Source organism: Myiozetetes cayanensis, unplaced genomic scaffold (assembly GCF_022539395.1).
Source record: "Myiozetetes cayanensis isolate MyiCay16 unplaced genomic scaffold, myiCay2020 scf1, whole genome shotgun sequence".
Classification (NCBI taxonomy): domain Eukaryota; kingdom Metazoa; phylum Chordata; class Aves; order Passeriformes; family Tyrannidae; genus Myiozetetes; species Myiozetetes cayanensis.
Window position 1 is genome coordinate 73,425,785 of NW_026086604.1, and position 15,414 is coordinate 73,441,198.

Here is a 15,414-nt window from a genome sequence, read left to right on the forward strand (position 1 = left end):
ACAGTTTGTGCCCTCTTCACTGAGAATCTTAGTGAAGCTCTCTGAAAGGTCTCTAATAGAAAAAGAGAAATGGGAGAGTAAAAAGTTGTTATTTGGCTTTGCTCTCTTATCCTAATTAGAAAAGCAGCTTTGTGAGTAAAGGTGTTTCAAGGTCTGGGAGTAATGGGGTCATTTTGTACTTCCTTTCCTTTTCTTGTTGATGGGTCAGGGAAAATATCGGGAGAGCTGCTTGACTGCTTAAAGCTGTATTTACACCTTGAATAAGAGTCAGAGCCAGAAAAATTACTGGCCCTTCAAATTAAAAGGTTTACCATTAGTCAAATAATATGCATGGCAGTTTTCATTGGAGGGAGGGAAACTGTGAACTGTTCCAAATTTTGCCACCAACAACTGAGGGATTCCCTTCGCCCCACAAATATGTGCCCCTCCTTCTAAGCCTGGAACTCTGTATGAACAAAGCCAGCCTCCAGTTAGGTGCAGACAAGAGCCAAATTCTTTTTTGTCACAACCTACATTTCAGGCTAAAATGAAATGTCATCTTACTGCTTCCAAGGGCACAACTAGATGCATGCTATGCACTTATTCCCTTTTACCAGGATTGACTCTGACTATCAGTTTTGGTACTTACCATGCAGATGCCCAATTTTTAATGTATTGCATTGTTTTCTCTTCCTCACAACATATTTTGCAACAAACTTGGAACATTACTGATATTATACAGTGAATCTAGGGAAAGAAGAGACTAGAGACTTGGCAGCTTGGTGAGTCAAGAGATGTTGTTTAGGAATGAATATTGGCCTCTGTCCTTGGCTGTCAGACTGTAGAAAGAGACCCTCTGTGCTGCGCTTGCAGCATCGTTATGGAAGTATCTGTTACTCTGCAATTCTGTGAGTGGGAGAAAACCTTAATGTCAGGAAAAAACAATAACCATCTATGCTGTCTTCCTGTAAAGATAGATGAATTATCCTGCACAATCAGTTACATTGAGCTTTGGGTACTTGCAATCATAGTTCCTTGAGGCGGACAGAAAGGATAATTAACAAAATACTTCATGTGGTGATAGTATTTTTTTGGTCCTGTGATACATAGCAAGATACAGATTTCAGAGATACAGATTTCTCATTACAGAACTGAAATTGGAAAGAAAGCATGGCTTTGATAACACTTTCCTGTAGTAAATTTCGAGCTGAATGTCTTGTTCTTAGTATCTCAATCCATCTACTTTTACCAAAGTTTGAAAACTGTCTTTGGCATTTGCATTTTCCCCCTCTGTTAAGGAGGATCCTACTGTGTTTATAGGATCCTCTTGACTTTTTGGGAGAGGGCTGAAACTACAGAACAGACTTGAGACAAGCTTCATGCTGTTGAGAAGATATCAGAGCTTGAATGTCTTGATGTTTTTTACAGAGAGGTCGAAATGAGGGGCTGAGCAGTGGGACTCTCTCCAAGTCATCCTCTTCAGGCATGCAGAGCTGTGGAGAGGAGGAAGGTGAAGAGGGAGCAGATGCTGTACCACTTCCTCCTCCAATGGCAATTCAGCAACACAGTCTTCTCCAGCCCGACTCCCAGGATGACAAGGTAGGAGGAAAGGCTTTACATGTTGAGATAACCTTTATTTGCACAAATCTTTCTTCTGTTTTTGAAGGTCTCCAAATTGTACATGATACAGCTTTATGGAAGACAGAAGTAATCACTATGCCACTTTAGACAACATTAAAAGGGCGTTCTGTGAAAAGAGCGTGAATTATATGCTTCTCTGTCTTAAAAGCAGAAATGTAGAAATTTTTGTTCTATCCCTTTAAATGTGAAAATGGGCTACTTTGTGTGCTCACAGAACAATTTACATCTGTTTAACTGATGCTATATTTAGTGATTAGAATTCTTTTTTTGGGGGGAGGGGGATGCCTATGAGAAAGGAATTACCACCTAAGGGTATTACTTGTCGTGGTTTAACCCCAGCCAGCAACTAAACCCCACACAGCCACTGCTCACTCCCTCCATGGGATGGGGAAGAGAATCAGAAGAGTGAGAAAACTCATGGGTCAAAATAAAGACAGTTTAATAGGAAAGGCGAAAAACTGCATGCACAAACAAGGCAGAACAAGGAATTTGTTCACCCCTTCCCGTGGGCAGGCAGGTGTTCAGCCATCCCCAGGAAAGCAGGGCTCCATCACATGTAATGGTGACTTGAAGAGATAAATACCATCGCTCCAAACGCGTCCCCCCCTTCCTTCTTCCACCAGTTTTATATGCTGAGAAAGATGACGTATGGTATGGAATATCCCTTGGGTCAGCTGAGGTCAGCTGTCCTGACTATGTCCCCTCCCAACTCCCTGTGCCCTGCCATTCTCCTCGCTGGTGGGGTGGGGTGAGAAACAGAAAAGGCCTTGGCGCTGTGTGAGCTCTGCTCAGCAATAGCTAAAACATCCCTGAGCGCCGTTTCCAGCACAAATCCAAAACACAACTCCACACCAGCTACAGTGAAGAAATTTAACTCTACCCCAGCCAAAACCAGCGCATAATCCAGCTGATTTTTATAAAGAAAGGCACATTAAAATTGAGGGTAAAAATTTGGCACCAGTAATGAGATTTTGCATGTAGATAGTAACTGCATGAAGGAAATCATCCTTAAGTGTGATCTACTTTTCTTTGATGTTATGACGTTCCTACATTGAGAGGGTTTATTTCTATTTTCAACGTGGATCAGACATTTAGGGGACAAGTATCAAGTCTGGAAATAGAGGGTTTTATAAGGGAAACAGTCTGGACTTGTGCAGCAAATATGCACATTGCTGTTTTCTTCCCGTTTTGCTCCTTAAAATTTTTAACCTTTGCAATCTACAGTGCTGAATATTTTAATGAATTTTGTGACTGGTTTCTCTCTGTTCTCAGTGGTACAGATGCTATTCATAACTTTGGTTGATCTTACTTATTTTTGGGGTTTTAATTCCTTTAAAAAGACTTCCTTTCAGTGGGAATCTCTCATCCCTGAAAATATCATTTGTAGGATCAAAATGGCTTGTTTTTATGCTCTATGTGTTTTTAATTCCTACATGTTTTCTGAATTGAAAAAATGTAACATATGAGTTGGAGAGTTAATATATGGAGAAATATTCCTGAAACAAAACAAGGTAAAAAACAGACCAGCCTTTAGACCTGAGAGAATGTTTTCTTGCTAGAATATAACAATCTCAGTTTGAGATTTAGAAATAGGATGAAAAGAATGTTGGTGAAAATATGTTTTAAGTTCCTGTTGATGGGCTTGCCATATTTGTCTGTCCCTTCAGTGACAGAAAAAAAAAATTATACACAAGAATTTAAAAAAGTTCTCCAGAGAAAAATTAATTTGATTATATAGTTCTTTACACAGCAAGAACAGTTATGTGAGGGGATATGCTTGTAAATTAGTGTCTGCTGCACTTCTGTACTTCTAGTGTGAAGTCAGACCCTAACCACAGTCAAGTAAGAGGCTTTGAGTAGCTTTCAATCTGCAGTAAATTTTACTTTCATTTCTGTTGTGGTTTAACCCCAACCAGCCACCAGGCTGCTTGCTCACTCTCCTACCAATGGGATCAGGAGAAGAATGGGATGTGTAAAAGGGAGAAAACTTGTGGATTGAGTTAAGGCAAAAACCATGCACACAAGCAAAGTAAAACAAGGAATTAATTCACTGCTTCCCATGGGCAGGCAGGTGTTCAGCCATGCCCAGGAGAGCAGAGACCCATCACATGTAACAGTGACTTGGGAAGACAAACACCATCACTCCAAACATCCCACCCACTTTCTCCTTCTTTCCCCCACTTTATATCCTGAGAATGATGTCCTATGGTATGGAATATCCATTTGGTCAGTTTGGGTCACCCCCCTAGCTGTGTCTCCTTCCAATTTCCCATGCACTTCCAGTGTCCTCACCAGCAATGCAGTACAGAAAGCAGAAAAGACCTTGGCTCTATGTAAGCACTGCTGAACAATAAAAAAACCCATCTCTATACACTTTTTTTACCACAAATCCATAGCATACTAGCCACTGTGAAGAAAATTAACTCTACCCCAGACAAAACCAGCACCAATTCTTAAGCAGTTAACATGCACCCTCTGCAGTAAAAACATGTTGGGAAGGTTTTTAAAGTAGCTTGAACTGTATTATAGAGAAGACTTCTGTGAAGTTAAAATTTGGTAATGTTAATATTATACCATAGTTTTTCAAAGTATGTAAATAGTTATTCTTCTGCAATTTGCTGTTGTTATGCAATATCCATCCTGCATGGTGGGAGGCAAAAAAGTCCCCTCATGGGGCAGCCTGGGAGGTTGTGTGTGCCTCCCTAAAGTCCACATACCACGAACTTCTAGTACCTAAAACAAATGCTTTATTGGAATGCAGAAGTGACAAGGCAGAGCAAAGTTTTACCCACTAGAAGATGGTTGACTCTATTGATAGAGTTCCTGATTAATGAAAGGCTTGCAAACAAATTCCCAGTTGTCTGCCTTCTGGGTGGAGTCCTCCTTCACATTCCTGCCATGCTGAGTGGTTTTTTGGGTTGCTCATCTCCTCTGGATCCCAAGGAATGTCTCCTCCTTTCAGTGACCTCAGAAACTTGGCTTTTGTCTGTGCCTCCCTGCAAGCATTTCTTCCTCTCCAGGGCTTCTTGTCTACACTCAGTGCTGGAAAATCCCTGCTTGCTGGGTTTCTCCTTCCTTTCCCAGCCTGCTATGGGCCCTAGCCTGTGTGAGCTCAGTTGCTCCCTCCACCCTTCCTTGGTTTCTGGGCAAGGGGCGTACTTTGCTCCTATAGTACATCATCAGGTCAGTCTGCAGGCAGATTTCATGTATGGAGCTCGCTCTTCTTAAAATAATACGTGTTATAACCACATGAACTGGAAACTAAACAGTTCTGAAGTTTTACCAGCACTCACACCTCTTATACCCGAAAAGAGAGAAGGGACCATGACCAGATTTAGAGTCCAGTACTGACAGTGTTTTGTAAGACTAAGCTGAGCTCCACATCCAAAGTGAAAACCCACGTATGGCTTTGGAAAACCTGGTCAATGTTCACATGTCAGGGGCATGTAATTGCCTAAAAGACAGGCTAGCTGTGGGATTGAAAAGTTTTTGGTGTTCATGCAAACATCATGTGCTAGGCCATGCTGATTTGTCTAATACCACTAAATAACACAACCATTTTCTCCCCTAAGAACTCATCTGCACAGTATACATTCTTCCATTAAGTGGAATCATTGCGCACGTCATGAATTTGCATTTGGTGGCAGTTTACAAGTTGTTTGCATTTAATTTTTGGATAAACAGTATTAAAGTTTCAAGATCAGTTGTGTTAATATGAAACTAATTATTTTTGCTTTTTGTTTTCTCTTTTTGTAAACTCTGATGCAGCATTACGTTGACTTGTGTTCTGTCTCTGCTTTGGCTCAGTTCCCATATCTTTCCGTTTAAAGTTATCTGTATTTCCTTTGCTTACCCAGCCCCTGTTTTCCTTTCCAAATAAGGCAAATACAAGGCAAACTACCTAAAAATCTGTCTATTCTTTTTTTTTTTTTTTTTTAATTCACTTATGGGGAGCCTTGTTACACCCATGCTTGATTTGAACAGAACCTTTTGTGTGAAGTCATTATACGTGCCATTTCTTTGTCCGGTTTGTTGGAAACGTTTGCAGGACAGCTTACCCTGTGCTACATGATGTTCACTGTGCTGTTTGTAATATGAAGTAGGGTTCATATTACATCCTGTTTCCACTTTCCAGTCACTAAATGATAAATGTAATATGCAAACAACCCCTGTTTGCAGATTACTGAAGCTGAATTTTATGGCCTTCTCCCAGAATCCTTTACTGTGAACACCTTTTACCTTCAGTTGTATCTATAAACTGGCATTTTATAGCTTATGAGGCCAGAGATCTTCTGTGCTCTACACATACCATTGGGGAAAATGGATGGCACAAGGAATGGTGAGCTCAACTTCCCGTCTGAATCTGGGCAATATACCCCAGCTCCTTTAGAAAAAAAGTAAATGCCCCTGAGTTACTGGTGTATTTTCTCTTAATGTAGAAAGGCTTTCTCATTTACTTCAAGTCGTCTTGGTTTCTCTTACCGTTCCACAGTTATTGCTTTGTTTAAGCAGCAGTAAATAAGTTAACAAACTGTTGGTTTTTCATTGGGTCAGCTCAGGCAGTTTTTATAGCTATTTGTCAGGAATTATCATCAGCAAGATGAAAGATATTTCCTTGACTTCTATTGGCATGTAGGAACAGGAATTTTTATTTAACTTCTATGGGGTTTACTTGTTGGAAGGGATGATTCTTAGTGTTATATTATACTGACAGTTACTGTCAGGTGCCTTTGTCTGACAGAGATGTGAAGGAAGTCTCTTGATCCTTGAGCAAGTACCAGGCTAACTGTGGGATTTTCCTTCCTTTGTGTCATTGCACAGACATCTTCTCGATTATTGGTGCGGCCGACAAGCTCCGAGACACCCAGTGCTGCAGAACTAGTCAGTGCGATTGAGGAGCTCGTCAAAAGTAAAATGGTGAGGCTGACTAGCAGATGCATGTGTCTAAGGAAGTTGTATCTTCAAGTCCCAACTTGCTATTCAAAGAAAAGCTACATTCTTTCCACTGACTTTTAAAACTGGATGCCTGTTTCAAAAATCCCTTTCTGGGGTGATGTACAGGTCATTTTGTAAACACTCTGTAGTGCTTTTTACTTCTCTTGCACCACCACGATGAATAAGAAGTAATCTATGGGAAAATTCAACACAGTCTTTTGTAAATGGAAAGTTTGGTAGTCCATGTGTCTTTCAGGCTGCCCAGCAGTGTATCTAACCTAATGATACATGCGTATAGTCCCTGATGGAGTTGTTCTCATTTCATAATTTTAGCCAAGGGTCAGCTTCCCCTGGTTTTTGGGCCAGTCATACCATTATTGATTTTTTTACTTTTTGTGGGAAAAGAAAAAAAGATTACAACTGAACCCCACCCTGGTGAAGTAAATGTGTCTTGCATTAAAGAATGTATCACATGCAAGGAAAATGTGATATTTAACTGTAACTCGATCCAAGATTATGGGCCTGAATTAAAAGAATCCAATAAATACTTTATAGAAGATGTTCATATTATTTCTCCCATTGCTTCTCCATCTTCTGTACAAACAGAAGCCTGTGCAGTCCATGCAAAGGAGATGGTATATCTGGCATGGGATACAGGGGCTCTTTCCTAAGGTCTGAACTGTCATGAAGCTCAAAAGCAACATTGATGGTGTAGAAGTCATTATTTTCTTTACTGAATCACTATTTTGGCTAATTAATAAGATAAACAAAACATCTGACAAAGAATGCTACTTTGTTGTGTTAAAAAATGTTAAGGAACATCGAAAGAATCTCCTTTGAAGATGTTTTATTTATTGTTGGAAGTAACTTGTATATGCCAGAACTCATATGACAAACATAATTTAATCCTTGGCAATGAGTGCACATCTGTGTAGCTTCCACCATAAAAATACTTACATCCTGAGCAGGATAGTTGGACTTTTAGCCATTGCTGCTTAAACCAACTCAACTCCTTTCTTTCCTGTGAAGGAAAGACTGTCATATCCCAAATGTGCTTCTGTAAGGCTGTTATCGTGGAAAACCCACAGTGTTGACTGGTTTCCTGGAGGCTTGAGATCTGCTTTGCCGAGATGATACATAACAGTAATTGATCTCCCATAGATTGCTTTATACAGTCTTGTAATGTGTCTTGTGAATAAAGGAGAAATAAATCATTGTTGCTGACTGTCTTGAACACCTTCTCAGGCTCTGGAGGACCGTCCAAGTTCCTTGTTGGTAGATCAAGGTGACAGCAGCAGTCCATCCTTTAACCCTTCAGATAACTCCCTTCTATCCTCCTCGTCACCCATTGATGAGATGGAAGAAAGGAAATCCAGCTCCTTAAAAAGACGACAGTAAGACCACATTTTAACTCCGTTTTTTAAATTTTTTTTTTTTTTTTTTATACAATACCTGTTTTGAACTGGCAACAGAAGCTGTTAGTCTGAAAGGGAGGAGACTTGAATTAGGTGTCAAGCATGTAGTCATATTTCTCACACATTTGTTGCAGATTCAATTTCCTTTGATTTTTAATCTTAGTCATACCTGTGTTTAACTTCTGTCATGTGTCACTTATTTATTCAAAAAGATGATGATCTTTAAATGTCCAAAGGACTATTAGACTTGAAAAAGATGGTAATTCCCCTTGTTCTGCTTCACCCCACACTTTATGTAGTAGTAAACTGTTACCATGGTAGAACAAAAACATGTCTGGTTTCAAAAATTTTTAAACCTGTGTGTAGAAATAACAGTTCATATAGTTAAGAGTGTCCAGACCAGAGACATAATAGCATTTTATTTTAAACAATAGTTAAATGTTTAATTTCAGTGTCATGTTTAAGAAAACATCTGACTTTAGATAAACAGAAGCAAGCCTTGTCCAGTTTCAAAGTCAAAGCAGTATCTTACTTAGAACCAACGTACAATAATTCTTCCATTTCAGTTCTGCCTATCAAACATATGTGACTACAGATGTCTAAGAAGTTGTATGCCATTAATCCTCTTGAAGAATGTGTTTCATTTTTTAATATGTGTTCACCATTTTCCTTCCACTGTAGCTATGTCTTACAGGAATTAGTGGAGACAGAACGAGATTACGTGCGAGATCTGGGCTACGTAGTTGAGGTATGATGTTTTTCTTTCTCCTGATTTCTTCTTTTTTTTTAAAATGTGGTACTAAGCAGCTCTGCAGCTTGAACCTCACAATGTTTTTTAAAACAAAACACATGAAGAAACTGAAAATTTGAGAGTTTATATTCTGAGTTTTCCCTCCTGCAGGCTTTTAATGTATTAGAAATGCTGCATCATACCTTTAGTCCCTTTTGGTTCTTCTTATTGTGTCCACCTTGTTCCTCTGAAGAGTGTCGTTCTTTGTCTTTTTTTTTTTACTATCCCTGCCTCTGGCCTAATGTTATCTTAGGCTAGATGGTTTTATTTAGCACAACCAGATTTTAAAAAAAATTTTAGTTCAGCATACAGGATTTGGAAGTCCACCTTCCTCTCCTATTGCTAGACTTCTCTTAGACTTCCTATCTTCCCCTACTATAAAATGAGGTAACATCACACATCTTTCTTCAGTCTTCAGCTGGTGCATTTGGAAGAGTAGAATGAGCATGACAGTGAAATTCAACCTAAGAATGTTCAATTCCTAAACTCTATTTTAGAAGGAGGGAAGGAAAGAAAGATTGGCATTGTGATAAGTGTTTTTACAGTATTTAAAGGGTGTGTTAGAAGGCTATGAATAGATGTATTTTTGTAACTAACAAAAAAATTCCTGGTGAAAATGCTAGACATCAAAACATAAACTTGGCAAACCAAAACCAGACACGTACTCAATAGCAGCCCTACCTGGCAAAGCATTGCAGGTGCTTCAGCTGATAAGGAAAAGGGTTGTGGAAGTTTCCTTCATGCTTTGGTTCTGTTCACACAAGCTAAATCAGATGGAGTGAATTCATTTTTCTAGCACTGGGCAGTGTTGTGTAGACAGCCTCAAGTCAATTTGTGATACTTTGTGTCTGTGCTCTATGTTATAGAGCAGGTTTTTGCTTTGTGTCACAAGCAAACTGTTGCTATGGGCAATTTGGACAGCTTCTGGGAAAAGGGAGATTAAAAGAAAGCTCACTTTTTTAAAAGTAAGAATGTTCACAGTGAATTTACTTGGACTGTTGCAGGGTTATATGGCACTTATGAAGGAAGATGGCGTACCTGATGATATGAAAGGCAAAGACAAGATTGTATTTGGAAATATTCACCAGATTTATGACTGGCACAGAGAGTACGTATTAACTTGAAAACCATCTGCTGAACTATTCTACCTGAAAAATATTAGACTGACTTTAAGAAATTATTTCCTCAAATATGCAGATACAAGGTAAAAACAGTTGGTCTTGATGCTTTGAGTTGTAGATACTGTAAATTCAGCTTACAAATGTTGATGAAATGAAATAATTTTATTAGTGAACACTAGGGCGTTTTCCATTTAAAAATTACATTAAAATATTACACTGTTAACATTGTCATTTGGACATACATTAATATCCAAAGCTGCTGATATGGAACACAAAGTGTCTTGCCTTGCAGTAAGACCACTTTTCCTTGCAAAGTTGTTTTATTTATATATATATATATAAAATATATATATATTTATTTATTTATATATATATATATACACACACACACATATACACCTGTTGCTATAATGTGTGGTACCAGGAAAAAAAAAAAAACACACAACAAAACCAGCAAAAGTACTTACTCTGTTTATGTTCAGCTTCTTTTTAGGAGAGTTGGAAAAGTGCCTTGAAGATCCAGAAAAGCTGGGATCCCTGTTTGTTAAGCATGTAAGTGCAAACATCTTCCTTGGCAAACTATTGCTGCTACTGTTCGACTGTTCAACGTGTTTCATTACTAAGTACAACATAGTTAAGGAAGGGCTGTACAATATTCTTCACTGTAAGAGAGGGAGGGAGAGTTTTTAAGAGCTTATAAATCAGTAAGTACTGTAGTTTTTGTCCCTGATATCCTCGTGTGGGGAGTAAACATGAATGAGCACCCCATTTCTTAATTCAGTTCCACTTCAGTGCAAGGGAATTGTCATTTCATATGACACCTACCTTCTAATCCCAGGTATTCATGCAGTACCACGGAACATAAGAAATAAAAATAGTAAAGAGGCTTATTCTTCTTTCCAGTTTCAGTGCAGTCTAGTTCTGTATCCTTTCCCCTTCCAAGAATTTTGTTGCTGGCAAAATGCAAAACCTGTAGGAAGTAATTCTTCCTCTCTCTGATTGCTGTTTTACTTTCTCCTGGTATTATTTGTAACTGAGTTGTCTTGGAAAGGCACCTTTATCACTTCAGATGGAAAGGCAAGCTGTGATACTATTACAGCATCCTCTAGGAAAGCCCTGACTATCAGCTAGAACACAGCGATTCAGTTCCTGCTCCTAATCTATGTCCTGTGTCCTTTTCAATCTCCATCTTATTTCTTCATTGTTTTCCTTAACATTAGTGTTCACTGGTCAGTACTCTGGGCAGCAAAGCCTCTAATGGCAAACCAGTCCTAGAGAAGTGATAGGAAACAGTTTGGAGTAGGTGACACATATAGTATGTCTGTCTGTGCTTCTTAACCAGAAAGATCAGCAACCAAGAATGAATCTTGAAGGCTGAAGTTATTCTCTCTCTTTTTCTTTGGTGCTCTGTTGTTAAAATCACATTCACAAAATAAAGCATCAGAGTTAAAAGATACTAGTGCTGCTATTTCCAGGCTTCATCACCTACATCCCCAATCAAACTCCAGCAGGACAGACAGTACTAAATAGAGGACTTGAGAGGTTTCTCCTAACTATTCTGTACATCTAAATAGGAGGAGGTCATTATTCTAATAAATTAGAATAATAATCAGATTATTAAAATAAAACTAAAAAAATATTACATTTCAGAGGCTACATGCATTACAGAATCACAACACAGTTAAGTTGGAAGGGACCACTGTGGTGTCATCTGGTCCAACCTCCCACTGCTCTTGGTAAAGGAAAAAGATAACCATTTTCATACTTAACTTTATTGTGGGACTTGCTGAGCTATCATCTCTGAACACCTGTTGTTCAGGAGGATTTATAACTGTGGGAATTTTTTTCACTTGTGTTGCCTTTTTAAAATCATAATGATAATCTCAAATAAATCTGTTTTCAGATCTGTAATTTCTGCATATGTAACTGCTTTTCCTTAAAGTTTTTTTAAGTTCATACTTTTGAACAGCTGTACTTCTCAAAATAATACTCCATTTCAATCTGGCATGTTTTTCTTGATAATGATGTACCATTCTGTATCTTTGTTCCTCCAGGAGAGAAGGTTGCACATGTACATAGTTTACTGCCAAAACAAACCAAAGTCTGAGCACATTGTCTCAGAATACATTGATACATTTTTTGAGGTAAGTTCCTGAGAGAGGATGTGCCAGGTGAAGGGTGTGTGCAAATCATAAGCATTATCAGATCTGATGATCAATCCAAAAACCAAACAACTAAATAAATGCAGCAGATATTATTGTTACTGTTTTAAATTATAATTTCTTGCCGTTTCTGTTCTGATTTCTCAGATCTGATACAGACTTCTAGAGACGAAAAGCAAAGTTTAGGTATAAGATATCAATTAATCAGTAGAGTCTTGTCCTTTCTAGCCCTAGGGCAGGCAGTTACCAGTGCATATTATATGAAATGGCAATTTTGGATGAGCAGAGATCACTGTTGAAAATAGGTTATATACAACCTGGAACTGAAAAATTACATTTCACTATGCAGTCTTGTTCAAAAAAAAAAAAAAAAAAAAAGAGATGAAAGATGCTTGCAGAGGGGAATACTTTGAAAACAAAGGTGATACAGATAAGGGGAAGGATTCCAGCTTTTGCTAACTGAACATTAGATTTGCTCTGACTTTTGCCAATTTCTGGTATGATTGCCATTAATACCGATATATCCTCTTATATGTGTATATCTCTCTATATATACTGATATGAATACTGTGGTTTTAACTCAAAGTTCTTTATTACTGAACAAACAAAATGTTTGTTTTACAACTCTCAGGATCTAAAGCAACGCCTGGGCCACAGACTTCAGCTCACGGACTTGCTAATAAAACCTGTGCAGAGAATTATGAAATACCAGCTGTTACTAAAGGTAAAGTGATGGAGAAATGAATGAGATGTGTTAACAGATATGTTACAGATATATTAATAGATATGTTTTCTAATTATTACTGATATTTTTCCACCCTTCTCCCAAGCAGAAGCCAGATTTGTAAGCAATGCCATATGATTATTTTCTGAGAATATTCAGATATAAAAATTGCAGTAAGTGACTTGGGCAGAAATTTGCTGCTTCTTTTAAGAGACCAAATGTTTAGACATGGAAGTATTTAGAATTTTTACCAGTGTCATATGAACAGGAGAAAGAACTCTCAACTGTTTTCAGATGTAAAAGTGATATGAGTTGTTGGGACTGATTCCAGCTTCTCCATCTACATCTGCAACCATTTTAATATCACATAAGTGTTTACTGAAGAGCAACTCTATGTAACACATTTCTTGTATGAGCTAAATCCAAAGGGTGAATAAATCTTAAACAAAGAAAAATAAAATTTTTCTATGTGTTTTTTGCAGTTTATCATATTCTGACAGAGGATAGTAAATTGAGATTTTCTAAAATTCCTTTTTGCTGATTAATTAGAAAAGAAATATTACTTGGGTTTTTTTTCTTTTTCAGGACTTCCTCAAATATTCTAAAAAAGCTAATCTTGACACAACAGAACTAGAGGTACTTGAAACATTTTCTCTTAGTGACATGAATTCTCTTAACTCTGCACTTCTCTTATTTTGGCAGACTCACTTTCCTTTTCTGATCTTCCTGAGAATGTGATTTTAAGTGTTTACTTATTGTATTTCTGTTCTAAAGCAAACATATCAAATTAAACAAAATGTTATGCTGCTAACTCGTTTGGAAAATAAAGCTTTGACTTTTTATTTGTCTTGAACAGAAAGCTGTAGAGGTCATGTGTATAGTACCAAAACGGTGTAATGACATGATGAATGTTGGCCGCCTGCAAGGATTTGATGTAAGTTGGCTGGAGTTTTGCTTAGAGATTTTGTCAGGTTCTTTAAAAATTAATCATTAATGTTTTGGGGAGAAATGAGGTAAAGTGCTACCGCATTGTATGGTTAGCTGGTGCAAAAAGCAGCGAATGAAAAATCAAGTCTTAGCCCTCCAAGGACTTTTTCCTGGGAAACTTTACCTGCCATGTCAGTCACACTAGGTAAGTCTTTCTGCAAAATCTAGAAAGTGCAGCTGTTACTGCAGTTCCCTTGTTGACTAAAGGCTTGCAAAATAATGAAGTAATCAGTTATCAGCAGGTGAGCAGCCCTGGCTTCAGTAGAGTAGACAAAGGAGGAGTCACTAAGTGACCTCAGTAATATGCGTGAGGCAACCGTAATCCTTCTCCTCATTTTACTATGTCTAGAAGAGCTGGAAATTGCCTATTGAAGCAGTGTGCATCATTCCAGACCATAGTCACAAGTTATACCTGCAAAGCCCTTTATGTTCTGTGATGCAGGTATGAACTTGAATTCTTCCCCTATTCAGCACTCTGGAAGGCACTGGAAGAATATATAAGTAACTGCTGGAGTTACTGAGAATATAGAAATAAAAATCTTAGTGTTACAAGCCTCAAAGTGGAGTATGAATTGAAAAGGGTGGGAGTGAATTTTTTGGGGGTTTGGTTGGTTTTTTTTAATCTTAATGATGTTTGTTTTTTTGAGAAATGGCACAAGAATGTCTTGCGTATAGGAGGAGCAATGACTATATAATGATCAGTAACAGAAGTCAGGAAATATAGAAAGCTATTTGGCATGAGACTCTGCTCAAAAAGATTGATTGGGGAAAGAAATGAAGAATTGCACTAAATGTGTTTCTGCTTTCCTCTGTATTTAGGGTAAAATTGTAGCCCAGGGTAAGCTCCTGCTCCAGGACACATTCTTGGTTACAGACCAGGATGCGGGACTTCTGCCACGCTGCAAGGAGAGACGGGTCTTCCTGTTTGAGCAGATTGTCATTTTCAGTGAGCTGCTAGATAAAAAGAAAGGGTTCTCCATGCCCGGATTCTTGTTTAAAAACAGTATCAAGGTAACTGTTGTGTGTGAGTCTTTGTGTCCCCTGCACAAACTCTGCTAAGGTAACAGTTTCTTATTCTGTGGGGAGTCACTAGTGACATCTAGATGTGCAATCATAGAGCACAGTGAGGTGTCAGTTATTTATATTTGTATTATCATTAGATATCCTGAAATTACTTCCTACAAAATCTGTTCACATTCTGATGATAAATGGAAATCTTTGGATCTGATACTACCTACATGAAACATATGAAAAGAGGTGCTCTTCCACAAAGCTGGACAAGCGTTCACAAAGAATTTAGTTTTAAACTCTGTGCTATGTGTACAACACATTGCAAAGTAATTGCAAATAGATTTAATAACCTTTTATTTATTCTTTCTGATATTCAAATATGTAGATAATATTTGTGAGTAGTGCAACCCTCTTAGATGTGTCAGCTCTCCCTCAAACAAAAAGTGTTTTCTCCCACTTCAAACTTTCCCTGGAAAAACACTCGATAGTATTAGAGCCCAGCAGCCCTCTTCATAAAGAGTTTTGGGTGGACCCTCCTTCCCCTAATTCACCTTGGTGCTCTGCCTGCCAGCTGAGCCTTCTGTTTATAGTGCTGGCTGAACAGCCTGTCCAAGGAATTGCTGTATCTGCAACTGAAGCCTTTGTTGTG

At 38.2% G+C, this 15,414-nt stretch overlaps 1 protein-coding gene across 1 annotated transcript in view; it reads left to right on the forward strand.

Annotated features, from left to right (window-relative positions):
• Window positions 1–15,414, forward strand: part of TRIO (trio Rho guanine nucleotide exchange factor) — a 251,538-nt gene that overhangs the window by 218,064 nt on the left and 18,060 nt on the right. Inside the window, 11 exon segments of the mRNA XM_050315905.1 lie at window positions 1,408–1,578; window positions 6,442–6,537; window positions 7,801–7,949; window positions 8,652–8,718; window positions 9,765–9,868; window positions 10,364–10,433; window positions 11,936–12,025; window positions 12,675–12,767; window positions 13,353–13,403; window positions 13,624–13,701; window positions 14,574–14,765. Of these exon segments, the coding sequence (XP_050171862.1) occupies window positions 1,408–1,578; window positions 6,442–6,537; window positions 7,801–7,949; window positions 8,652–8,718; window positions 9,765–9,868; window positions 10,364–10,433; window positions 11,936–12,025; window positions 12,675–12,767; window positions 13,353–13,403; window positions 13,624–13,701; window positions 14,574–14,765 (1,161 nt within the window).